This window comes from Anguilla rostrata, chromosome 6 (genome assembly GCF_018555375.3).
Source record: "Anguilla rostrata isolate EN2019 chromosome 6, ASM1855537v3, whole genome shotgun sequence".
Lineage (NCBI taxonomy): Eukaryota > Metazoa > Chordata > Actinopteri > Anguilliformes > Anguillidae > Anguilla > Anguilla rostrata.
In genome coordinates, this window is record NC_057938.1 from 29,458,663 (window position 1) to 29,486,231 (window position 27,569).

The 27,569-nt window shown below is 39.5% G+C and overlaps 1 protein-coding gene across 1 annotated transcript in view; it reads left to right on the top strand.

The window, feature by feature from the left end:
- snrnp200 (small nuclear ribonucleoprotein 200 (U5)) overlaps positions 1–27,569 on the top strand; it is a 209,745-nt gene that overhangs the window by 3,067 nt on the left and 179,109 nt on the right. The window contains exons 3-7 of the mRNA XM_064341033.1: positions 9,065–9,228; positions 22,352–22,523; positions 23,099–23,291; positions 26,440–26,495; positions 27,026–27,124. Coding sequence (XP_064197103.1) covers positions 9,065–9,228; positions 22,352–22,523; positions 23,099–23,291; positions 26,440–26,495; positions 27,026–27,124 — 684 coding nt within the window. The remainder of the gene's footprint in view (positions 1–9,064; positions 9,229–22,351; positions 22,524–23,098; positions 23,292–26,439; positions 26,496–27,025; positions 27,125–27,569) is intronic.

The window sequence follows — 27,569 nt, forward strand, 5'->3', positions numbered from 1 at the left end:
TACATCCACCTCAGTCAGTGTGATTTTTTTGCTAGAGTCCCCTTTAAGCCCACCAGGTAAAAATGTTGATTAAAAAATAAATAAAGATAAACATACACATTCATTGTCTATTTAATAGTATAATAATATAAACTGCATAGAAAAATATAAACTATACATGCTTATCATGCTTTGTCATTGCAATGAACCATACTATGTAGCTACTATATTGATGCAGCATGTGGTCTGTTTGCTAGCGTGCTAAAACTCATATTTTGATTTCAAAAGACACAATATTTCTAATTCAGGTAATATTCCAACACATGTCTCATTCAAAACACTAATCACTTAAATTTTGATAACAAGTGAGTACTTTCCAAAAACAGGTGTAGAAATATACAAAAAATGTTATTTTCTGAGGGTACCAAAATCAGTTTTTTTTTGCAACTTCTGGGATCAGCAGGCACATGCCACACATATGCTTCGATAACTCAATATCGACAAATGTGATTGACTTACAATAAAAAGTGTCATTTACGTAACAAGCAGCTTCATTCGAAAAAACATCACACAGCAAAAAATGATGATTTTTTAAATTTGACTCAGAAGTTGCAAATGGGCTTATATGGTACGTGGGCTTAATAGGGACGTTTACCCTATTCCTTTTTTATTTAAATTCCAACCTTGGTAATGAAGTAATATTTTTCATTGGGTTGTCCATGTTTATATAGCTTGCATGAAACAACACGGTAAGAACGCACGGGGCGAAGTATCTAAAGCCGCCTTTCCACCAAAATTACCTGGAACTTTCAGTCCCAGGAACTACTTTACCAGGAACTAAAAGGTTCCTTCAGCCAATGGTTGTCTGCGTTTCCACCGGGGTCTAAAGTACCGCGAAGATTAGGCAAATTAGCCCACTGACGTTGTCGTCGGTCCATCTGTCATATGATTTCTTCTGTAACCCCATACTACCACCGAAGTAGCCTACATTATTTTCTAATAACCGGGACAGCCCGGAGGGGTTTATTCCACTTATATACAACGAGTTACCAACAATGACTATATATGGTTACTTTTGTATTTATTGATTTTCATATATCCTCTCAAACACATTCATTAACAGCAGAAAACATGCACACGTTGTAAACAATTTGCTGTTTTATTACTTTCTCGTCGTCAATTCCATATAGGCTAATCGCAAAATGACAAGAATAGAACGAAAACTCGGACTTGCGTGAAAATGTAAATTGGTAGTGGTACAGCCACCGTTTGCTTTCCTTCGAAGTTACTGCTAGCCGAGCAGCGAAGTGTGCCCTCCAGATGCGAACCATGCACCATAAATGAGTCCATAGTCTTCCTGGTCTTTTCTTGGAATTGAAAAATGGCAGTAAAATTGAGTAAAATTACGGCAGTCTGAAAAAGCTAAAGGGAAGATTACTAGAATTAACCTGTTATTTTACCCAGATAAAAAGTGCGGAAGGTGATTTCCAGTTTGCTTGTACTGTATCACCAATGTTAATTATGCAGAACTACCGCATACCTCACATAACTGTATCAAACGTTTTGAGTCAATTACAACGGGCTAACAAAGAAAATCCGGAAGAAAATATTCAGCAACCGAATGAATCCGTTTGAATGTTTTGGTAGCCTACGTAATATGCTGTCCCAGCACGAATGCTTAGCATTTTATAAAACGAATACTAAAGCAAGAAAAGAACAGAAGAGCACACGTTATAATTCCAAGACGTTGACAGGCTATAACCAAAAGTAGGCTACTGCGCCGCATAACATACAAGTTTGATTTGAAGTTATTATGAAAATAAATTGGTTTGCCGCTCCATATTTTCAAACATGGCGGGTAATGGCGGAAAATAAATACAACACAAAAGCTGCGAGTACTCGACCAATCAGAAATGTTCAGCGCTGCAAGCTCCACCCAAAAGGTTCCTGTACTTTCGGAAAGTACTACCCCCCGAGCAGGAACGTTTTGGGGGGTAAAACAAAGCCCCCAGAACTAAATTTAGACCCTAGTTCCTGCGGTGGAAACGCACTGAGTTCCTCAAAAGGTTCCTAGTTCCGGGGTATAGTTCCTGCGGTGGAAACGCGGCTTAAGATGCACTTTTAGTAGTCCATCTTCGGAACATTGTAGTTTCACCACGGCAGACCCACATCAATAACACCGTCGCATAATTACGTAGCCTAATGTAAGTGCAGTCCGATTCTCTTAGCACCGCGGTTGTCTTTTCCTAAGTCCTTATGTCCTATTTCACATCTTTCCTTGACCTCATGACGTTTTTCATCGGTCAAGGAAAAGTCCTTAGGAAAAGTTAGGACCTAATTTTTTTTTGACTATTCGGACGCAGCCCAAGCGTTCTCTACTGGTAGCTTACATACATACGCGTTGCTGCTATACGTCAACGCATCCGCCATATTGGACCAGGCAAGACTGGCCTGTAAACAAATACAAGTAAACGGGGGAGCTGCGGTTTTTCTGGATAAAAAGCACTATAACGTTTACATTTCTCAACCGATTTCAGTGAGTCGTCTTTATATTCAAGGGTTTATGATCTACGCGGAGTACAAAAAAGTTTTATATTAAAGTTTAGAATCTCGACAGTTAGGCTATAATCGCTGCTGTACGCTCAAGAGAGGAGTGTGTATCAACGTTAGGTTTACATGAACAAAATTACTTACGTGGTGGAAAGTAATTCATTGTCATAAGGAATTGCCAGTTAATTTTAACCTGGCAAGCTGGCTAGAAAGTAATAAATGCATTGCTAGCTAACTTGAGTAGGATTGTAAGCATCAAATAACCTTGATCGTAAGGCTAGCTTTGCTTGTTAGCTACCTACCAAAGTTTTCTTGCAAGTCGTGTTTTGATTTTGATCAAATCAAACTGAACATAACCACAATAATTTTAACCTGGCAAGCTGAATGACATGGTATCGTTTAAAAAAAAAAAAAAACTTTCTCGTTTATTTCGTTATTCGGGGAGCAGCGTTTTCACTGCTGTATAGGCGTATCTTAGAGCCATTGTCGGGTTTATCTTGTTGCTATTTCAGTATTTGTTTTTTTAGTGGTGAAAGAATATTTTTATGAATGCCAAGATAGACAATATTGTCCATTATGTCAAGGGTGGGGGGTGTAGATGAGACTGCAGGGAAGGGGTGCGTGTTAAATGAACGACCAGAGCGACAATGGTGGGGCTGCGAAACTCTGTTTTTGGCATAGTTGTCGTGTATCGTCTACTAATGGAACTAAAACAAAACGTTTCTGTTTTTAACTCATACTTTGGTTGCATTAGCACTGAATGTCTGAGTTCAGCAATCTCGGCACGCTGGCGTGCTGACCACTAGGGGCTTTGCGCTATTAGGTTAATACCAGAGACTGTAAAAAATATGGACAAAGCTACTGTGACGTCACCCATTGCCTCTCCGTGGGTCTGTAAAACACGTTTTGAAGCTCAATGGCGGGCGTGGCCATGTTCTCGATTTGGAGCCAAAACCATAGAGTTAAGCTGTCTTGTGATTTTTACAATGTGATTGACAGTCCGGTGCGGAAAAGCCCATCAACCTGAACGAACGATTGCAGAACGAACTTGAGGCTAGCTGACTGTCTGCCGTTATGTTTTAAAATATATGATCATATGTTTACGGAGTTTAATTTCCATCCGTGACTGTACTGTGTCATGTAATCACGTTATATGTATGACATTAATAATACAATTATGTTCAGTTATCTTCAATTTATGTTTCTCGGCAAAACGAATATGCTTAGCTAGCATATCAGCTTGCCAGTGAGCTAGGTAAGCTATCCGTGGTTAGCTCACGCATTAGCAATATGAACTACAGGGGAAGAACATCGACTGCACTGATGGTCAATCAATCAGAGATGTGTAGACTACTGGTGATTTGACTAGGCTAATTTTCATGTAACTGTCTGGTAGACCTGCTGTTAACCAAGCAAGTTATCGTCGTAGGTTTTCGCCACAGTCAGTTAATGAGCCATTAACTGCTACTATTCCATCGCCGTTTGTGGTGTTACTTGCTGGGTGACGCTAGCTGACCGATCGTTCGCAAGTCACTTTTTACCGAATAAAAATTAACACTGTCAGCGGTGATTAACAAATCTACCAAGTATTTTAATAACTGATCTACAGGCGTGTAAATATGACAACGCACTTTGAAGAGCAAGTTTTCCACCTGTTGCATAAAGACAAAAATAATGTACATTGAATTTCTAATTATTATTATTTTCTTGCTAGCTTCTAGCTTTGTCACATTCGTGCAGCATAGCCCAGGTAGACATTTACGGAATGTACACGACTGACAGGCCGTCAAACACGTTTGACAGATTGAATATTTGCCGGTTAGGGTTAGCTAGCTAGTGAAATGGCTTGGTAGCCGAAGTTGCGAACTGTTTTAGCATAGGCTACTGGACTACCACATATAGCAAATAAGCGTTAGCTGATTACGCTTTCGGCCAATTAATTATTTGGTTAAGTGGGCTAAAGGAAATAGTAAAAATGACTCGGCTACCGCAAAACTTCAGAGGAGGATTATTCTATGGTCGTCTAGTGCAGCTGTAAATAGCACACGCTATAATGAAACCACTACAAAACGGGATGCCTGCATTTTCTGACTTCGCACAGGTGGACCGTGGTCGGAGCAGCAATGTCAAGGCCAAGAGACGCCACCTCCCAGCCCAGTGACCACAGATTGTAGCCCCTACTGTAGCTCAGTCCTCCGCAGTAATCCGGAAGTGACGCAAGCTGTATCTCATTGGTCCAGAACAAATATTGGCACTGTGCCCAAATGACGCAATAAATCATGAAATGACCCATGGACAGTCATAAGACGAATAAAATACACCTATTATGACTATTTGTTCTTGTGAGAAAAAATTATTGACTTTGTATTTTGATCGCATTTGTACCGTAGACTTACATGGAAACCGGATATGAAAACACCTATACTGGAGCCATCCGTAGTGGTGCTAGTGAGCAACCAGGTACTACAACACCAGGAAATGAGCTTCAAAAACAAAGTCTGGTTTTGGCCGCTTGGTTAATACACGTATGGCTTAAATCTAATATGAATCTAAATGCACATTTTGAAGGATCCATGCCATGGTGTGTCATTTGCAGCAATCAAATCAACAAGACCCAACTGAATTGTAGCCAGCACGCGTTAAACTTATCAATAGTGCAGTAACATGAAAAGGACAAATTGTAAGCACAAACCAGATTGTAGCACACATTACATGGCAGTTTACTCAAACATCTTCAAACAAGAATGTAGCGAACATTATGCGACAGTGTGCTCAAAATCCAATCTTGCAGTAAATTGAAAAGACCAAACTGTAAGCACTAACAAGACATAGGCTACATTACATGGCACAATGACAGTGTACTCAAACATCTTCAAATATAGTTGACAGCTCGGCGCTGCTACATGTGTGTTGACCAATGCAACTACGAGGCGTGGTTTGTGCTATGCTCTAAATCTTGTTGACCAATGTTGCAACTACAGGGTTGGTTTGTGCTAAAGTGGTTTGGGAAAAAATGATGCCCAACGCTGTTCAACTGTATAATGTACAGATTTAAGTTAGGTCTAGGTTAGTCTGTTTGCATGTCACTCAGTGTTACTTGTCGATCGTGTGTAAAATCGATCACTGTATAGCTATGTTAAAGGACACTTACCTATTAAGTAGTTCTCGTATTACATAGCAGAGCAAGTAGTTCAAGAGGTTATACGCCATTTTCAATTTTTTCTTGAAACGCACATCAGACGATACTTAATGAAGTTGGCCCAAATGATAATTGGCGATTTGTTTGGCGAAGTGCAACCTACCTGTATCTGTATAACGTATCTAGCCATATAAACAGTATAACCAGATTCATTCCACTGTGATCATTCTGTACTCTATCAGGGTTTTTAAAAAAAATTTTATATGTGAAAAAACGCTTTGACCAGTGGTTTTTATCAGAAAAAGACATTACATGTGAACACAGCCTAACTTTGTTTAGCTACCAAGCCACGTTAGATACTAACGTTAGTTCAATCGAGGTATCTTTATGTAACGTTGTCATAAAAATTTTCCCGTCCGTGAAAACTGGATTACTTGTTTACATTTTTGACAGATGTGGCTAAGGTAAATCTATCTGTTTCTGTCGCAGCACTTTCGATACAAGCAAAATCGGAAGCGCTATCCTAAAATTTATTCTTACCATGAAGAGTGCCTGACCCGCAACCGTAGAAATGTTAACACGGCGGCACAATTATATCGAGAAATACCATCTTTGGGGAAAAAATGCTATATTCTGTAAACGCATTTAACCTACCATGCATAAAAACATAAAAGCGCTCGTCAATCACCCACTTCTGTTTATAATGCCATCATAACAGGGAGTGTTTAAAACCATAAAGCCACCTTTCTGTTTTTTTGTTTTTTGTCAGCGCATCACCGTTGTTTTTACATTCATTCTGATATGTCGCCGAAATGCCCTTTTACGTTTATTCGGCTTAATGCGCTCCGCAAAATTACTTCAGCGCTGCCCCTAAGCCATTCTATGGTAGGGAAAACCCTGCTGTATTGGTGAGAGCATATTTCCCAATGATGGCTATTTCCGCCAAGCCGGATTTCATTTAATCAACTGCTGTGCTCGGGCTGCTGACAAAATAAATGTTGCGCAGAATCGGCAGAGTACACTAGTCTAAGCCAAATTGTCGGTGTCTGTGCCAGATCTGCTCTTCGGTGCCAAATCTGCTTGGGTGTTGTGCCCAGGGAATGATAGTTGGCGATATAGTTTGTTTTGGGTGGGTTTGATAATCAATCAAATGCAACAAAATTTGTTGAAAACGTAACACATTTTTTGCTAGCTAACAGGGCTAAAATGACACATTGCTGAATTCAGCCAGTGATTTCCACAATTTGCCATTCTAATTATCTAGTTAACTTTGAAGAACCTGTAGCTAGTGGGGGTTGAATCATTTTGTGGCAGCTGGCGGCCGACAGCTTTCTGCCAGTCGGCTGGGTGAGTTACATAATTTTCTTTAATTTTCACAGGAACATTTTTACAATATGTAGGTGAAAAACTGAATTATGAAATTACTCATATTTCTTGCAGCATCTCACTGAAAATTGATATGATTCCAGGACATTGTTGTAGTTCTTGTAGCAATGGAGATAAAATTGAAATGTATTAAGAAAATGATTTTTCATTAAAACTATACAGCTAACTGTTTATTCCAAATATTACTTCACCTTTGGTGTCATCACCTTAAGAATAAATGGCATGTTGGACTGAGAACTCATGTCCAACTTAAGGATAGAGGTGATACGGTCAGTCTGTAAGGAATTGATCCAAGTTGGACCATACTTTAATTATTTCTAAGACATTTACCAGATAGCATTTATGTAAGAAAAAGCTCATGAGGACAACCATCAAACTAATAGTTGTTTTGTACTAATTTTTGGATCTGCACTGTGTCATTAAAGCCTTATAACAGCGAGAAGTGTCTCTATTGAATGCAAATGGATGCTTCGCGCACACAGTAATCCCTCACTCCTAGCTCAACATTCATTTAAACAGAAATTATTGCTAAGCACACCTTACCACAACAACAAATTAACATTCTGTACAATTGAATTACTATCACACTGTGATTACTGTCTGAATCTGGTTGCTCTGCCTAGGATTCTGGGAAAGGTGGGCAGAGCTAATTCTTGACTAGTGGTGGGCGCTACATTATTTTTGATTTACATCACATTTTTAGTTAACGCATCCTGATGCAAATTTGCATTATTTATTTTTAAAAGTGCACTTATGAGACTGAAAATCGTGCGCTAGTTAGGTGCATTTTTTCATTAGTCTTGCTAAGCGATGTGCATTGGATTTGTATGCATATCCTCTCTGCCACAGATTTCCAGGGCAAAAAGGCGCTTTAGTCTGGCAGCTGCCAGTGAAACCGCCACTGCCACCCATCAGACTAGCTGGCACTCTGCCAGCTGCAGCTAAACCTGCCACTAACACCCACCAGACTAGCTGCCACTTCGCCAGCTGCCAGTAAAACAGCCACTGACACAACCGCCAGACTAGCTGCCGGGAGAAGCCAACTGGTAGGCAAACTCGGCAGCCACTGCAGTATATAGACTGCCTATATAGCCAATATATATGCAATATTTAGACTGCCTATAGCTTGCTAGCATTCAACCAGACACATTAGCAGTTCCTGGCTAACTGTTCTAAGGGTTCTTCAACTGTCTTCCAGGGCTCCAGACTAACTTTTTACATTGATTGCACTGGTGTGCGTAACTTTCATTTAGGTGCAGCAGCACATAATTTAGGTGCATTTCTTAACACATTATGTAAATGATTGTAAGCAGGTATAAAGGTGCAGATAAATGTTTTTTCTTTATTAAAATCGCAGCAAAAACAAGAAATCGCAATAACCTCAATTGTTTAAAAAATAAACTTAAAAAGTGCTGATGTTTAAAGTGCCTGACAAACTCATAAATAAATCAAACTCAAATAACTCGAGCAAAAGTGTGCGCTGCTCCCGGAGGAGTACAGGGCGTGGTTTCACACATACATGCCTTATTTTTTTTCCCCCACTCGCATTCAGCGAAGAAGAATATCAAGGTCAGAGCCAATCAGAGGCAGAGTAGGGGCGGGTCTTCACAGAATGCGGGTGGGAAAAAAAAAACGCTACACACGCAGACAGACCTGCTAAATGTCAGGCGCACCGGTGCGACCAGTGAAAATGTTTAGTCGCACTTGACAGAATTTTGGTCGCATATGCGACCATTATGGTCGCACTCTGGAGCCTTGTCATATAGAATAATTGTAGTAATGTACGCTATGTTCATTGACACCTTGAAAGGGGTAGAGAAGAAAGGAAAATATTCTTATGCCTTGTTACTGTTTATTTTTGACCCGCATTGGTTATAATGTTTATTTTATCCATTAATTTTACCATTGTTGGTTTTATTACATTACTTTCATTACTAGGCCTACATGCTGTCCTTTTAAGTGTGTTGCATGTCAAATGGATATATTATGCTATTTATGAATTGTTTTTAGAATTCCAACTTGGTCTTGCAAGCAGACCGATCTCTGATTGATCGAACACGACGTGATGAACCCACAGGAGAAGTGCTGTCGCTGGTTGGGAAACTGGAGGGTACCAAAATGGGGGACAAGTCTCAGAGGACCAAGCCTCAAATGTTGGAAGAGAGAAGAGCAAAGTAAGTTTATTTTGTTGGAAAGAGTAGTCATGAGATAATGGTATAGTGAAATGCAAACTGATTTCTGTAAATAATTAAGTTCCCGTTGTTTGTCCTTATAATACACAAAATCATCACAGCTTAACTTATTTTGGAGAACTGGAAGACTTGCAGCTTGTTTCATATGAAAATAAGATGCAGTGAAGTAAAGATAACTAGACAATTCCTGCAGAAATTGTGAAGTGTGGTTGCCGCCAACGCAAAGTCGATTTTGTGCTGAACAGAGCGAACAGTTTCTGTAGTATAAGCAGAGACAGAGTATTGTGTACATGCTATAACATCACGGCAACGAGTTTATTTGCGATACATATATTCAGAGCTAAATTATCCTTTCATCAAAACTTGATCTCAGTGTTTTACTCGCGGTATGCGGTGACGAGTGACGGCGAATCATAAAGCTAGCTGACATGTTCAGAGGCTCTTGGAAAAACCTTACATCTACACTGCGTGATCGCACCATTTAAAAAAAGCAAGACAGGGCTAGGGAGATTCATTTGATTGACTTATGGTTTTGCGTGAATTTCAGCTCATTTTTACCACACAACTAAAAACATTTAATTGGGCTGTAATTCAGAGTCTAATCTGTTATCTCTGAGACCAACTCATAGACAGAGTAGCCTATTACGTGTTAGCCGAGCCGAATTTCCAAGAACGAAAATGAGGCGAGAAATGTGTTAAAATAGTTGCATTTCATTTTAAATACAGCTTCTGTGAATAAGTATCGGCTGGTAGCCAGTACTACTAGCTTCTGTTGCAGCAAGGGGTGCATCAACAACATGCAAGTGGAGTTGTGTAGCAAACACGTTGGGGTGAGAAATCGTTGCTGTCCCTGCTACAACAGACTGAATGCGTAATGCAGCTCTAATGAGACCAAATTTTCCAATGCGGTGCGATATTACACGGTGTTACAAAAGTTAAATTTGACATGTTATACATAGTTAGAAAGCTTATTATGTCACCTATTGGATCGATCAAGTGTAGATCAAGCCAGTTTGTACTACAAAGTTCGAGAACACCCAAAGCAACATGTGTGGTATTACAAGCTGTCGTCTTTTTCTGGAGTAAGACCGGACCAGAAGCAGCTGTACACGTGTTGTTGACGGTGTTGCACTTTTTAGTGCAGACTGGCTTGATTGAGAATTCATTTATTCAGTAGGTGAGAGAATAAGCTTTCTAACCATGTATAACACGTCTATTTTTGGTTTTGGAATATCGGTTTTAGGTCAATCGAAAGTTTTCTCATCATCGCATTAAATGCATGCACTCTTTGTTAGCACTAGCATTCAAAGACGCTGAACCTGACGAAACGTCGTCAACGAATTTGCGTAATACCTTGTGAAATGCTATTATTATTGAGGACTTCTGGGTATGCCTAAGCCATATGTTTGTTGATATACCTAGCTGACAGCGTTTTCATTTGTAATTTTTCATTTGGAATACCGTTTTATCGCGTTCACTTCTGCATTCAGCTATATCCTTTCCGGTGGCTGGTGAGAACGTAGAGCGGACTGCATCACGTGTGCGAAGCCGACCAATGCTGTAACTTCATAATTCACATTTGTATGACGTCACCGTCCCCATTCATTTTCAATGGGGAAAAATTGGCCAAAAAAAGTCATATTTCTACATACATCGTGCAGCGAACCTTTCCACAAAGTAATAGCACACGATTCCAAAAGAACCCGGTCAATTTGACATATGGCACATGTATGTGGTGCGAAAACTCTGGGAGGAGTAGCGGCCCAAAAAATGGGTGGAATAATAATAAATAAACTAGACAATTCCTGAAGAAATTGTGAAGTGTGGTTGCCGCCAATGCAAAGTCGACTTTCTGTTGAACAGAGTGAACAATGCTAAGTAGTTGCTATGTTGCTGTAGGAGGTTGCAAGGGTGTTTTAGGTGTTGTCTAGGGTGTAGCTAGGTGGTTGCTATGGAGCTCTAGGCGGCTGCAAAGATGTTGCTTGGTGGTTGCTATGGAGTTCCAGACGGTTGCTAGGGAATTGCTAGGTGGATGCTATGGTGTTCTAGGCAGTAGCTAGGGTGTTCTAGATGGCGGCAAGGATGTCGCTAGGTGGTTTCTATGGAGTTCTAGGCAGTTACTAGGGTGTAGCTAGGTGGTTGCTGTGTAGTTTTGGTGGTTGCTAGGGCATTGCTAGGTGGTTGCTATGGAGTTATAGCTGGTTGCTAGGCATTTGCTATGGTGTTCCAGGTGGTTGCTAGGGTGTTGCTAGGTGGTTGCTATGGTGTTGCTAGGTGGTTGCTAAGGCATTCTAGGCAGTTGTTAGGGTGCTCTAGGCAGTTGTTAGGGTGTTGCTAGATGGTTGCTATGGAGTTCAGGGCGGTTGCGAAGGCATTCTAGGTGGTTGCTTGGGTGTTGCTAGGTGGTTGCTGTGGTGTTCCAGGTGGTTGCTATGGTGTTGCCAGGTGGTTGCCATGGAGTTCTGGGTGGTTGCTAGGGTTTTGCTAGGTGGTTGCTATTGAGTTCTAGGTGGTTGCTATGGAGTTATAGCTGGTTGCTAGGGTGTTGCTAGGCATTTGCTATGATGTTCCAGGTGGTTGCTAGGGTGTTGCTAGGTGGTTGTTTGGAGTTATAGCTGGTTGCTAGGGTGTTGCTAGGCATTTGCTATGGTGTTCCAGGTGGTTGCTAGGTGGTTGCTATGGAGTTCTAAGTGGTTGCTAGGGTGTTGCTAGGTGGTTGCTATGGAGTTATAGCTGGTTGCTAGGCTGTTGCTAGGCATTTGCTATGGAGTTCTAGGTGGTTGTTAGGGTGTTGCTAGATGGTTGCTATGGAGCTCAGGGCGGTTGCTAGGGTGTCGCTAGGCGCCTGCTCTGCAGGTCTAGGTGGTTGCTAGTGTGTTGCTAGGTGGTTGCTATGGAGTGGTAGGCAGTTGCTAAGATGTTGCTAGGGGGTTGCTATGGAATTCTAGGCGGTTGCTAGGTCTTTACTTAGTCCAGTGACGTGACCCATAATTCTCTATGACAAACGGTTCAAAAGTTATGAAATATCAAACATCGGCCAATCAGGAATGGGGGCGAGGCTGATCTACACCAATGTCCAATGAGGCATTGCACAATTTGTGGGCAATTTCTGCCCATAGAGATGAAAGCCTAATGTCCAAAGCAAGAGAGAGACCAGAGTACAGCTGCTAGAAGACAGAGCATTGTGACATCACAAGGGTGAACATTCCGCCATTCATTCTCTATGGGAAAAATTCCCCAAAAAAAGTCAAATTTCTCAAAAACCGCCCACCCAAACTTTCCACAAAGTAATAGCAAACCATTCCCGATCAAGCCGCTTGATTTGACATATTGCACATGTATGTGGTGCGAAAACTCTGGGACGAGTAGCGGTCCAAAAAATGGGTGGAATAATTAATAAATAAATAAATAAACTAGACAATTCCTGCAGAAATTGAGAAGTGTGGTTGCCGCCAACGCATAGTCCACTTAGTGCTGAACGGAGTGAACAGTTTATGTAGTATAAGCGGAGACAGAGTATGCTATGCATGCTATAACATCACGGCAACGAGTTTATTTGCAACACACATATTCAGAGCTAAATTAACCCTTCACCAATACTTGAGATTAGCGATTTACTCACGGTATGCTGTGACCAGTGACGGCGAATCATAAAGCTAGCTGGCCAGTTCAGAGGGTCTTGGAAAAATCATATATCTACACTGCGCGACCGCACCATTTTAAAAAGCAAGACCGGGCTAGGGAGATTAATTTGATTGATTTATGGTTTTACGTTACGTTCAGCTCATTTTTACCATTCAAATAAAAACATTTAACTATGCTGCAATTCAGAGTTTAATCTGTTACCTTAGATACGAACTCATAGACACAGGATAGCCTATTACGTGTTAGCCGACCCAAATTTCTGGAGTTAGACCGGACCAGAAGCTGCTGCACACGTGTTGTTGACGGCGTTGTTGCACTTTTTAGTACAGTCTGGCTTGTTTGAGAACTCGTTTATTCAGTAGGTGAGAGCATGAGCTTTCTAACCAGGTATAACAGCACGTCTATTTTTGGTTTTTTAATATCGTTTTTTTAGGTCAACCGAAAGTGCTCTCATTATCACATTAAAGCATTGCACTCTTTGTTAGCGCTAGCATTCAAACACGCTGCATCTGATGAAACGTCAACGAATTTGCGTAATATCTCGTGAAATACTATTATTATTGAGGACTTCTGGGTATGCCTAAGCCATATGTTTGTTGATATACCTAGCTGACAGCGTTTTCATTTGTAATTTTTCATTTGGAATACCGTTTAATCGCGTTCACTTCCGCATTCAGCTATGTCCTATCCTGGCTGCTGAGACCGTAGAGCTGACCGCATCACGTGTGCAAAGCCGACCAATGCTGTAACTTCACCGTTCGCATATGAATGACGTCACCTTCTCCATTCATTTCAATGGGGAAAAATTGGGCATAAAAATTAATATTTCTCAAAAACCGTGCAGCGAAACTTTCCACAAAGTAATAGCACATGATTCCCAAATAAGCCGGTCAATTTGACATACGTGCACGTGTATGTGGTGCGAAAACTCTGGGAGGAGTAGCGGTCCAAAAAATGGGTGGAATAATAAATAAATAAAGAATATGTGCGATAATAGTAGTGTGGTTGCCTTAAAGCAACCACACTAATAAATAATATGTGCGATAATAATAGTGTGATTGCCTTAGGCAACCACACTAATAAATAAAAATATCATTAATTGGGTCCCCGTTGCCTAGGTTTTCAACACTTGTGACTTGGTTATCTGGCATTATGGGCAATTGCTGTTGTATAGTTCCCTCACATTAGCTAGCATGCTGTATTTAGCTCTTTGTATTTAAATAAATTTTATTTTGAAACACACACAGTTGGCTTGTCAATTGATCCCTGCTAAATGCCTGTAATGTAATGTAAAATGTAATCCCAAATGTGTTGGATGGGGTTAAGGTGAGGAAGACGTGCGATATGTCAAAGAAGAACAAAGCAAGGAAAAAAAAGACATGGTGTTTTCATGAGTGAAAAGTTGATAAGTGCCAAGAATGGCTGGTATTCGAGGCTGGAGAGCAAGTCATGTTCGGTGCTGACTGCTATCTATAGGCCCCCGAGAAATCAAAACACTCCTAAGTGACATGCGCTCTATGTGTATTAGAGATATAGCTCTAACTTTGGTGGCCCTGGCTTCATTAACCCCTTCGCGCACATGCCAAATCTGGCCAATCCGTGCCCATTTAGGAGGTAACCTATTTAAAGCTTTGTAACTCCAGATGTGAGCATCACAGAAACTTGAAAAATGGCTTAAATGAAGCAAGACTTTTGCACCATTTATAGTGTTTCCACCCAAAGTACCCGGAACGTTCAGTCCCAGGAACTACTTTTCAAGGATCTAAAGCCGCGTTTCCACCGCAGGAACTATACCCCGGAACTAGGAACCTTTTGAGGAACTCAGTGCGTTTCCACCGCAGGAACTAGGGTCTAAATTTAGTTCCAGGGGCTTTGTTTTACCCCCCAATAGGTTCCTGCTCGGGGGGTAGTACTTTCCGAAAGTACAGGAACCTTTTGGGTGGAGCTTGCAGCGCTGAACATTTCTGATTGGTCGAGTACTCGCCGCATTTTTTTGTCTATTTTCAGGCGCCATGTTTGAAAATATGCAGGCGCAAACCAATTTATTTTCATAATAACTTCAAATCAAAATTGTATGTTATGCGGCGCAGTAGCCTACTTTTGGTTATAGCCTGCCAACGTCTTGGAATTATAACGTGTGCTCTTCTGTTCTTTTCTTGCTTTAGTATTCGTTTTATAAAATGCTAAGCATTCGTGCTGGGACAACATATTACGTACTAAAACATTCAAACGGATTAATTCGGTTGCTGAATATTTTCTTCCGGATTTTCTTTGTTAGCCCGTTGTAATTGACTCAAAACGTTTGATACAGTTATGTGAGGTATGCGGTAGTTCTGCGTAATTCACATTGGTGATACAGTAAAAGAAAACTGGAAATCACCTTCTGCACTTTTTGTCAGGGTAAAATAACAGGTTAATTCTAGTAATCGTACCTTTAGCTTTTTCAGACTGCCGTAATTTTACTCTGCCATTCTTCAATTCCACAAAAAGACCAGGAAGACTATGGACTAATTTATGGTGAATGGTTCGCATCTGGAGGGCACAATTCGCTGCTCGGCTAGCAGTAACTTCGAAGGAAAACAAACGGTGGCTGTACCACTACTAATTTAAATTTTCACGCAAGTCCGAGTTTTCGTTCTATTCTTGTCATTTTGCGATTAGCCTATATGGAATTGACGATGAGAAAGTAATCAAACAGCAAATTGTTTACAACGTGTGCATGTTTTCTGCTGTTGTTGCCAGTTATATTGGAAATGTGAATGCATTCTGTCGCTTCGGATGTCAAGACATGAAAGCGAATGTTCGCATAAAAACATAATGAATGTGTTTGAGAGGATATATAAAACAGTTACAATCTGACTATTGGTCTGTTATATCCTATTTGTTGCAAAACGGTCCAAGTTCAACTACCAACGACAGTTTTGCTTGACAACGGTAAAATATGCCCAAACGGCTGCAGAAGAATATTTCAATTCCATGTGATTAAATCGATAAAAATCAATAAATACAAAAGTAACCATATATAGTCATTGTTGGTAACCCGTTGTATATAAGCGGAATAAACCCCTCCGGGCTGTCCCGGTTATTAGAAAATAATGTAGGCTACTTCGGTGGTAGTATGGGGTTACAGAAGAAATCATATGACAGATGGACCGACGACAACGTCGCTTTTTCATACATCAGTGGGGTAATTTGTCTAATCTTCGCGGGACTTTAGACCCCGGTGGAAACGCAGACAACCATTGGCTGAAGGAATAAAACATAAATAGGGTAAACGTCCCTATTAAGCCCACGTACCATATAAGCCCACTTGCAACTTCTGAGTCAAATTTAAAAAAACGACATCATTTTTGTCATGCTTGTTACGTAAATGACACTTTTTATTGTAAGTCAATCACATTTGTCGATATTGAGTTATCGAAGCATATGTGTGGCATGTGCCTGCTGATCCCAGAAGTTGCAAAAAAACTGATTTTGGTACCCTCAGAAAATAACATTTTTTGTATATTTCTACACCTGTTTTTGGAAAGTACTCACTTGTTATCAAAATTTAAGTGATTAGTGTTTTGAATGAGACATATGTTGGAATATTACCTGAATTAGAAATATTGTGTCTTTTGAAATCAAAATATGAGTTTTAGCACGCTAGCAAACAGACCACATGCTGCATCAATATAGTAGCTACATAGTATGGTTCATTGCAATGACAAAGCATGATAAGCATGTATAGTTAATATTTTTCTATGCAGTTTATATTATTATACTATTAAATAGACAATGAATGTGTATGTTTATCTTTATTTATTTTTTAATCAACATTTTTACCTGGTGGGCTTAAAGGGGACTCTAGCAAAAAAATCACACTGACTGAGGTGGATGTAAATGAGTATAGCTAATTACTTCTCTACATGATCAATTTATACTTTTCATATTATGTTAGTGCACCATATATAGATTTATTTCATATAGTTGTTTTTTAATGTCGTGTGAGTAGAATAAAATATTCTGTCTTTTAACCATAAATTCACTGATGTTCCCTTTAGGCCCACCTGTTCCCATTAAGCCCACTTTACTGTGTTTCAATGGGGATTTTCTCCCTTTTGACCTTTGAACCATTTTCCTCCATAATTTTGATCTCACCTGATGAATCAGCTCCATAATTCAGATAATTAATACCCATATTTAAATATCAGTGATATTGCATAGGTCAATTAATTCTGGATAGGCCTGTGTTCTATCTTAACATTAGCAATATTTTTTTAATCTTTACTGTTCATCCTCTGCAAAGCAGGGCTGTAGGGACCTGGACCATTCTATTCGCGCAATCATGAGGTCATTGAAAATCTACAAAAATAAGATGAAAGCCATGAACGACTTGCTAGCGCAAGACAAAGACAACCACAACGTGGGCTAAAGATTGAAGCAAACAAATAAAATAAAGCTTAGACCACCCTATAACCTGTTATGTTACACTACTAAGATGGAGCATGGAGCAAATGATAGCCTTACTAAAACGATACAATCACCTCAAAGAGCATAGGCCTACGTTTAGTCTAGGAGAAAGTAGAAATTGCAGAAATGTTGACATCTTTCTTGTTTATTTTGTTTAAGTTATAGGCTAATGATACATGAGCTTCAATATGTTATGACTGATGTCTCCTCATAATGAACTGTATGTTTTAATGTTACTCCACAATGAACTGAATGGTTTTAAAATGTGTTTTTACAATGTTTTCAAACTACTATCCTAAATGTGATTAACATTTGAAAAGTTATTGTTTAATTGTAAATCCTGAAATTGACTCATTTACTATCCTTAGAACATTAGTATTGAACTTGAAATTGTTTTTCATTCAGTCAGTCGGTCTTCAGAAATCTTCATAAAAACACCTGCACTTTCAACAGCTGACTGGACCAGAAATTTTGGCCAATTTCAAATGCCAACAGCACACCATAGGATAGAGATACAGACAAAATGACAACACATATTGAAAGATGAAGTATTGAAGAGTAATTTCCACTATAGTTTTGATTTTGTTCGTAAATAGTTTTTTGGCTATATTCCAAAGAAGACATGTTGTAAGTTTAACTTTTTCTGTGTTGACAACACAGCAAAAAGGCTGGTCATGCCTATTTCAAATGCCATTTACAGGCTATAGGATAGGAGTGGAGACAAAATGAAAATAGCTATTGAGAGCTAAGAGATTACAGATTTGAATAGAACAAGTTTGTATTGTTAAGATTTTTTAAATATATATTTATTTATCAACAAATCATGAAGTGGGCTTATTTGGAACACCCATGGGCTTAAATGGTACATTAGGTACCCATTAAGCCCATGCCAGACTTTTGACATATTTTGACAAATTAAACAATAAAAACATTAGAAATTGGTATAAATGAATTATTGACACTTCAAATGAGAGATTAGACTTTCATTTTAACTAAAATGTTCTCACTTAAATTGGGGCAGTATACATTAAAAATGTCTGAAAAGCGTATTTGGTGGGCTTAATAGGGACGTTTACCTGGTTCAACCTAATGGTTGAATTCAAGTTATTCTTTTGAAAATAATAAATCTGTTTGCGGCTGCAGATTTATGGCGGTTGAAATAAAATTCTGTGAGTACTCGACCAATCAGAAATTTTCAGCGCTTGCGCCCCCCCCCCCCCAAAAGTTCCTGTACTTTTCGAAAGTACTACCCCCCGAGCAGGGACTTTTTTTTGGGTAAAATAAAGTCCCTATAACTTAATTTAGACCCTGGTTCCTGCGGTGGAAACGCGGCGTATAATACTGACTTAGATTAGTTAATTTCTTCCTAAATTAAGAATATAAAGTTCCACAAATGCAATTGTCTAGGCAAAAAATCAAAAAAAGAATTTGCTCTTGAAATACTGAGAGACCCCATATATAAAACAGGTTAAACCATACATGTCCTGGATCAAAAACTCCTTGACAACTAGTGCGTAAAATCTAAGGATGGATATGTAGAACTAATAAAGATATATGAAGCAAAAAGTAAGCAGTGTACCAAATGTCTCCAAATCTGTCGTTATGCATTGCTGTAAATCACAGTATAATCACTATAAAACTTCCTCCTGGGCTGCATGGCACGGTGTCTATCCACTTCAGCACAAGGCTTACTCAAAGGGCGTTGAACTTTATTCTCCTGTCAACCTCCTGTCTTGCTTTAAGATGAGCCTAGCAGATGTTGAGTTGCTAGTCAGCATATTAGTTGGTGGTTCCAGTTAGCTAATCTAATATAGTCAGTGTTACATCTCAAATGTTGGCTAGCTACAAGAGTTTTAAAATGTTAGTCTTGTTTTTAGTCTAATATTTGTGCAGCTAGCATAACTGCTAAACTATACTTTATATACTCAAGACTTACCTGAGACAAATTGGTCTGGGCAGTCTGACTGCTTTGTTGGTTTCAGGTCAAACCAATTAAGAAACTCAATCAATCCAAAGATGTCAGCTTTTTTTTGTTGTCTGTCCCCCTTGGTGCTCGACATTTGTGGGTAACCAGTGTCCAGTGTCTTTTCTGCTTTATTTGGAAATATTTTATTATAGGAAGATGCTGTATTGTTATTAAAATATGCTGTTTTAGATCTTTTTAAAGATTCTTTAGTTAACAATTGTTTGTGAAATATTTAATATATTTTTCTGTTGTTTAGTGTTCTAACACTATAGGCCCTATGCTTATTAATATGTTGAACAGGCTTCAACTTAGGTTGTTAATAAACCGTGAATTCGAAAATGAGGTCAACCCAACATTACATTTCTGATCTATTAAGGTAATTTCAGTATCGTTGGGTACCCAGTATCAAATTGTTGTCATTTAAGTTTCAAGTATCATTTCAGTATCGAGCATCGTGATACTAAACCTGGTATCAGTATCGAAGTCAAAATTTTGGTATCATGACAACACTACCTTGTAATGTTCAAGACATTTATTGGTCCTACTGTTGACTGCTTTACCTTCCTAGGCTAACATAGTTTGAACATAAACAACCACAAATCCGCAATGGCTGCAGCCACACACACGCATGCATCCATGTGTGCATGCATCCACGTACACCCCCTCACACAAACACGTGACCTCTTCTTTGGCTCATGACCAACCTTTCCACAAAATCTTGTGCAAATCTGTGAATCCATTCGGGAGTTATGCACCTTTTTGTGATAGGCCACACCCATCGCCACACACCCTCACACAAACATGTGACCTCTTCTTTGGCTCATGACCAACCTTTCCACAATGTGTAAATCTGTGATTCCATTCGGGGGTTATGCGCCTTTTTGTGATAGACCACGCCCATTGCCACGCCCCCTCTTGGTCAATCAGCCGGAAAGTTACTCAGCTGTACCTCCCGGTCATGACCAATGTCCATGCCAAATTTCAGCCGCCTGGGACGATAACTGTGGCCGCTACGGGGTGGGACACTTTTTGTGGACCGACCGACCGACAAACAGAGCTATAGACCTGCTGGTCGCAGCTAACAACTTATGTACTTGCAAATTGTCTAAAGGGGGTAAACTGCTTTCAATCAGATGCCTAGTCTGGGTGATATTCACCCATTTAGGGGGTGTTCGATTTAAGGCTTTGTAACTCCAGATGTGAGCATCACAGAGACTTATAAAATTGGCTTGAATAAAGCAAAAGACATGTGGACCGTATACAATACTAAATTAGATTGTACTCATAATTTAGGTAAAAATAAAGTGCCATGAATGCAATTATCTTGGTTAAAGTGCAAAGTTGTTCTCCTCCAGTTTGAAATACAGCAAGATCTTGTTTATATGAAGGGTAAAAATATACATGTCCTGGATCATGAACTTCTTGACCACAAGTGTGCAAATTCTGAGAGTGATATGCAGTAATAAAGATCTATGAAGCATTAAGTAAGCAGTGTACCCGGGTGTCCCTTACTGTTTCCTAATCCATCCAAGATGTCTAAATTGTCCAAGGCTGTAAATCATAACATCATATTTCACTGCAAGTCAAGTGTTTTGACTCACAAAACTCCCTTTTGCAGCATTTTCCAGTGGAAATTACTGTCTTGATGTTACTGTTTATGATCACTCCAAGGTAAAGTTTACATTCATCTAGCACATATCAGCACACAGTAATGAGTATTTGAATGAGTATTTCCCATGTTCTAAGTGTCCTGTATACCTGTATAGCCCATGGAGATAGTAGTACCCAACGTTATGTACAATAACGTCACAATAAAATATTCCACCATCAGAAAAATGTTAGCGACATATAGCTTCGCAGTAAATCGGTGCATCAGACATAACTGAGCCACCTATGAATGCTCACACTATAGCACAAAGGCTAATAGTTGTCTCTTATGACCAATGAAAATATATCTGTATAAAAAATATGACGCAATGTTAATAATTGAAATGTTACTAGCATTAATATATACATCTCTTTATGTATCCTGGCTGTACTTCATACTTTTATCCTCCTCTTCTGACCCACTCCCCAAACCTATTGCTTTAGCCATGCTGATGAAAAATTAGTAAAATTATTAGTAAAATTAGTAAATTGATAAAATATTCCAAAAACCAAAGGAAAAAACAATTGATGAGTTCTTGTATATTACTGTGAAATGCCGTGGTTCACTGCGCAACCTATGCTGGAGAGACCATTCTTGCTGTTTGTGTGGTGCTATCATTCCTTAAAATAAACGTAAGAAACATTCCATAGACTGCTGGAAAGCTTATCTCTACTGACTAAAAGGTACCAATAAAACCAGAACATGAAAAGGTACACTGGCAATAATAACTAGGGGAGTTCTGTGACTGGCAATAATAACAAGGGGGGGTTTTGCACATGGCCGTTGTAAATACCTACCCCAGCTTTCTGTTTGCGTGTTTTTCTCAAACATATTTAGTCCCAGATATTGGTAGTAGAATGAACAACCCTAAAACCAAATAAAAACCAACATAGGTTATGTAATGAGAGTTTAAAAAAATATTGCTTTTGTCAGTTTCTGCATGTTTGTGATCCCACAAAGGTCAGTGCCACCTCCCTTTGTCTGCTTAAGGAGTATGATCCTGTTCTTGGCGTGTGATTCATCTCCCCTTTATAGCAGAGCGGGTGCGCAAAATGATTCAATCCTGGACTAACTACTCAAATCGTAAATCGAAATTTAATTCGAGATAATTTGATGAGATTCACATCAAATTATTCTGAATTGTTTAAGCGATGTACATGAAACAGGGCCCCCATTTAACAACAAAATAGCATGTGTTGTATACACAATTTGGATAGATAACAGTTTTCATGCATGTACAGGATACATACAGTGAAATGGTTCTTTTAAAGGAGGAGCCACCCAACAGGCCACACAGGGGCAATTGTCTGTCCTTTTGTTATACTTAAATGTCCAGGCTACCAATTGAATTTAACTGAATGTTGGATTTTGTTTCAACCTTTTCTGCTGTATAGGAGACGAAAAAGAGATGAGGACCGACATGATATCAACAAGATGAAGGGATTTACGCTGTTGTCGGAGGGCATCGATGAAATGGTGGGCATCGTATACAAGCCTAAGACCAAGGAGACCAGGGAGACTTATGAAGTTCTTCTTAGCTTCATCCAGGCAGCCCTTGGGGATCAGGTCAGTTGAAATAACAGTATAATTATATAATAGCTTGGGTTAGCTGTGGTGTAACGCGTATTTTCCCATAGTGTTGCACAGGTAGGGCTTGTTTAATTTGGCAGGGTAATCTGAATGCCTCTCTGGTCATGTGCAGCTGTGCAGATAATGTGGTGAATTGCAGCAAAATGTTAAACTGGTGCTCCTCAATCCTGATCCTGGAGAGCCACATGGTCTGTTGGCTTTTGCTGCTGTTACTCAGCACTTGAGTAGCACAACAATTGATCACTTAAAACAGTTGGCTACAGAGATAAGTCAGGGCACCTGGGTTTTTGGGTTTGAATCGGTTGCTGATCTTAAGACAAAAGCAGAAACCAACAGACACTGGCTCTCCACGACCAGGATTGAGTGATCACTGTGCTAAACATTTTAGTGATGCACAAGCTTACAATCATGATTTCTAAGTGGGGAAGGTATAGAACATTGAATAAAAATGTTTAAGTATTATTATTAATAATAATAATAATAATAATAATAATAATAATAATAATAATAATTGAGATTATCTATTCTTTGGATATTTCCTTAACCCCCAGCCAAGGGACATTCTGTGTGGAGCAGCAGATGAGGTTTTGGCAGTGCTGAAGAACGACAAGATGCGAGACAAGGAGCGCCGGCGTGAGGTGGAACAGCTGCTGGGCCCAGCAGATGATACACGTTATCATGTACTTGTCAATCTGGGAAAGAAGATCACAGACTATGGGGGGGATAAAGAACTTCAGAACATGGGTATGAAAAAGAGCACATTACTGAAACACATTACTTTTGAGTGGTTGTATCAAAAAAGTGTTTTCAAACTTAAAATGTAAGGGAGCAGATGGATCATCTTGTTGTTTAACTGACGATTGGCAGGTTTCAATTTACTTGCATGAATATTATATTGACTTCCAAGTAAATCATCAAGTCAGGCATGGGAAATTGAGACCCACATAACCACAGTTTGCTGTAAATGGAATAGATGGGGGTTGGGATACATCCCATGTCAAATAACTGGTTTTCCTAGACAACAGTTTAGTTTAGGCCCAGGCCTACCTTATGCTGCCTTGAGACTTATAAAGGTGAGCGCCTGCTATTCAGCATCTTTAAAATATATACATATTTTCTGTTTACTTGCCCTCGAGCAGGGAGACTGCCCAGCAGTCCGTTCCTCTGAGGGAGCTCTCTTTACAGGAGTAGCCCATTGTTCCAAATCATTTTGGGATTCCAGGAGATTAGAACAGAAACCCAAGTGACACCACCCTATCAGTAAAACACTGAGCTGGGGGTACAGCGTAAGGCTGCAGTCAGCCAGAATGTGCTTTGTCGGCTTGATAATGCTAAACCCACTACCTGTCTTGCTCTTTTGCTAGGCAACCACACTACTCCTTTCACTGTATCACTTGGCTGGCGGTGTTGACTGCATTAGATAATTAAAAAGATTGGCAGTGACAAAGGCCACTTTTTTCCTTGGAGTTCAAATCAAAGCAGGGATCATTTCAGCCAAGCGCTACCTTAGAAACAGCAAGGTATCTGGATAAAAGCATAGAAAAAAATTCAAACTCATTGCCAATAAAGCCGCATTTCCACCGCAGGAACTTTACCCCGGCACTAGGAACCTTTTGAGGAACTCAGTGCGTTTCGACCACAGGAACTAGGGTCTAAATTTAGTTCCAGGGACTTTATTTTACCCCCAAAAAAGTTCCTGCTCCGTAGTACTTTCCAAAAGTACCAGAACCTTTGGGGTGGGGCGCAAGCGCTGAAAATTTCTGATTGGTCGACTACTTGCAGTGTTTTATTTCAACCGCCATGTTTAAAAATCTGCAGCCGCAAACCGATTTATTTTCATAATAACTTCAAATCAAACTTGTATGTTATGCGGCGCAGTAGCCTACTTTTGGTTATAGTCTGCCAACGTCTTGGAATTATAACGTGTGCTCTTCTGTTCTTGCTTTAGTATTTGTTTTTATAAAATGCTAAGCATTCGTGCTGGGACAGCATATTACGTACCAAAACATTCAAACGGTTTAATTCGGTTGCTGAATATTTTCTTCCGGATTTTCTTTGTTAGCCCGTTGTAATTGACTCAAAACGTTTGATACAGTTATGTGAGGTATGCGGTAGTTCTGCGTAATTTACATTGGTGATACAGTAAAAGCAAACTGGAAATCACCTTCTGCACTTTTTGTCAGGGTAAAATAACAGGTTAATTCTAGTAATCGTCCCTTTAGCTTTTTCAGACTGCCGTAATTTTACTCTGCCATTCTTCAATTCCACAAAAAGACCAGGAAGACTATGGACTAATTTATGGTGCATGGTTCGCATCTGGAGGGCACACTTCGCTGCTCGGCTAGCAGTAACTTTGAAGGAAAGCAAACGGTGGCTGTACCACTGCTAATTTAAATTTTCACGCAAGTCCGAGTTTTCGTTCTATTGTCATTTTGCGATTAGCCTATATGGAATTGACGATGAGAAAGTAATCATTTCAACAGAAAATTGTTTACAACGTGTGCATGTTTTCTGCTGTTGTTGCCAGTTATTTGTGGAATGTGAATGCATTCTGTCGCCTCGGATGTCAAGACATGAAAGGGAATGTTCGCATAAAAACATTATGAATTTGTTTGAGAGGATATATAAAACAGTTACAATCTGACTATTGGCCTGTTATATCCTATTTGTTGCATAAAAACGGTCCAAGTTCAACTACCAACAACAGTTTTGCTTGACAACGGTAAAATATGCCCAAACGGCTGCGGAAGAATAGGTTATTTCAATTTCAGGTGATTAAATCGATAAAAATCAGTAAATACAAAAGTAACCATATATAGTCATTGTTGGTAACCCGTTGTATATAAGTGGAATAAACCCCTTCGGGCTGTCCCGGTTATTAGAAAATGATGTAGGCTACTTCGGCGGTAGTATGGGGTTACAGAAGAAATCATGGACCGACGACAACGTCGCTTTTTCATACGTCTGTGGGCTAATTTGCCTAATCTTCGCGGGACTTTAGACCGCGGTGGAAATGCAGACAACAATGGGCTGAAGGAACCTTTTAGTTCCTTGAAAAGTAGTTCCTGGGACTAAAAGTTCTGGGTACTTTTGGTGGAAACGCGGCTTAATTGGAAACGAGGCGCTTCCCGAGATTAATAGGGCATCCTGTCTGACTGCTGTCTAAAACTTCTGTACTTTAAAATTCCCACTGAGACAAAAATGCAGCATTGTTCATTTCATGGCTATAATGGCACAGTTGAGTAAACCTTTTAATCCTTTTTATACAGTTGAATTATTTTTGTATGTTTTAAAACCATGTTCATAAAACATTTTTACAAAATGTCCTTTTCTGTGGAAAACCTTTGACACCTTGTGACTGTGTAATCGATGACTGTGCCATTTCAGGTTTGATAAGACTTCTTTGAAGAATAACAGGGTACAAGCAATGAAGTCTACTATACAAACAAAAAATGAACATTTTATGTCACATTTAGCACTTAAATACATTTTTTTTATACCTAATTAAAATAAGTGCAGTGATCAAGTACCCATACCTATTAAGCTGCATTGCAGATTGCAAAACCTGTATATTCAGTGAGCTCCATAATGCTCTGTACTCCACAGTTTCAGGTTTGTGATGAAACGATTCACGAGGTTAAAATGCAGATTCACAGCTTTTATCGAATGGTAGTTTTTAATGCATTTTGTTATGTAGAAATTGTTTCACTTTTTATACATAGCACCCCTATTTCAGAGCGCCAAAAAAGGCTGTTTGGATCCTTGTTGTTTAAAGAGGCAGAGAATAACTGGGATGTTGCCCATGAGCACTGATTCTGTATGGGGATGTCCATGGCTTTATCCTGTATTTAATCTGTCTTTGTGTAGTTTTAATTTGAATATTTTTACACAGATGACAACATTGATGAAACGTACGGTGTGAATGTGCAGTTTGAATCTGATGAGGAGGTGAGCTCATACATTCTTCTGCGTTTATCAAAAAATGGAACCGCTTAAAACTTGGGCCTTTCCAAACTTGTTCCTGGGCCCCTGACTGCATGCTCCGTTTGTTATAACCAATGTTTGTTGTTCAAGCCGGAAGTCTGAAATCATTTAAAAGCACTACTGTGATTTACTGTTACTACTGTTTTGTTATTTGCATTTACTTTGTTTGAACTGTTTTTTCTCACATGATTTCATTTCAGACCAGAAATTAATGCTTTCACCATTAAGAACTGTAAATCTGTAATTTAATCCATTTAGAAATGGAAGGTCTTCACTCCCTTTTTCCACAAATTGGAATGCTATATATTTCTGGTAAATCTGATAAACCCTAAAAGGGTAAATCAGCTTGTTCTTCCTCAGGATTTGGTAGTAATGGTTGGAAAAAGCAATATGTGGGAGGGGCATTGTTTACTCACTGCAGTGAACTATTTTCATGTTTTGTGGCTGGCGTCTGATTGGCTTCTTTTCTGGCTTCTGTCCCTCCTATCTAATAGGAAGGTGATGAGGACCAGTTTGGGGAGGTTCGTGATGAGGGATCGGATGAGGACAGTGAAGGAGTGGAGGCAGATGTGGGCTGCACCCTCACAGCGAATGTAAGGTTGAATCTTTTAATGTTGAGGCATACATGAGAACATCTGGGCCATATCAATATCAAACAGCAATAGTTTTGAACATTGGTACTGGCCTGATAAAATGATGGGCCTTAGGTATGTGCAGTTGTGTGTGTGCTTTGTTAAGCAGCCTTGGGTTTTAGAGAGGCACTATACAGATTTTTCTTCTTTTACCCATTACAAATCCTCCCATTGGGACATGACTTTTGGTTTATTTTCCTTTATTCCTTTAAGGTACTCTGGGTGGAATCTTATTGGTCCAGGAAATCGAAGTCTGTGGATGACTTTTTTGCATTCATAAATTTCCAAGAAATATTTTTAAATTATTAATTTAATTTCTTAAACCCACAATTAGACGTTAGCGTTTTCTTAAATTAGTGCTTTCATCGGTCACTGATTCAAGGCGCACTGCTGTAGCACCTACATC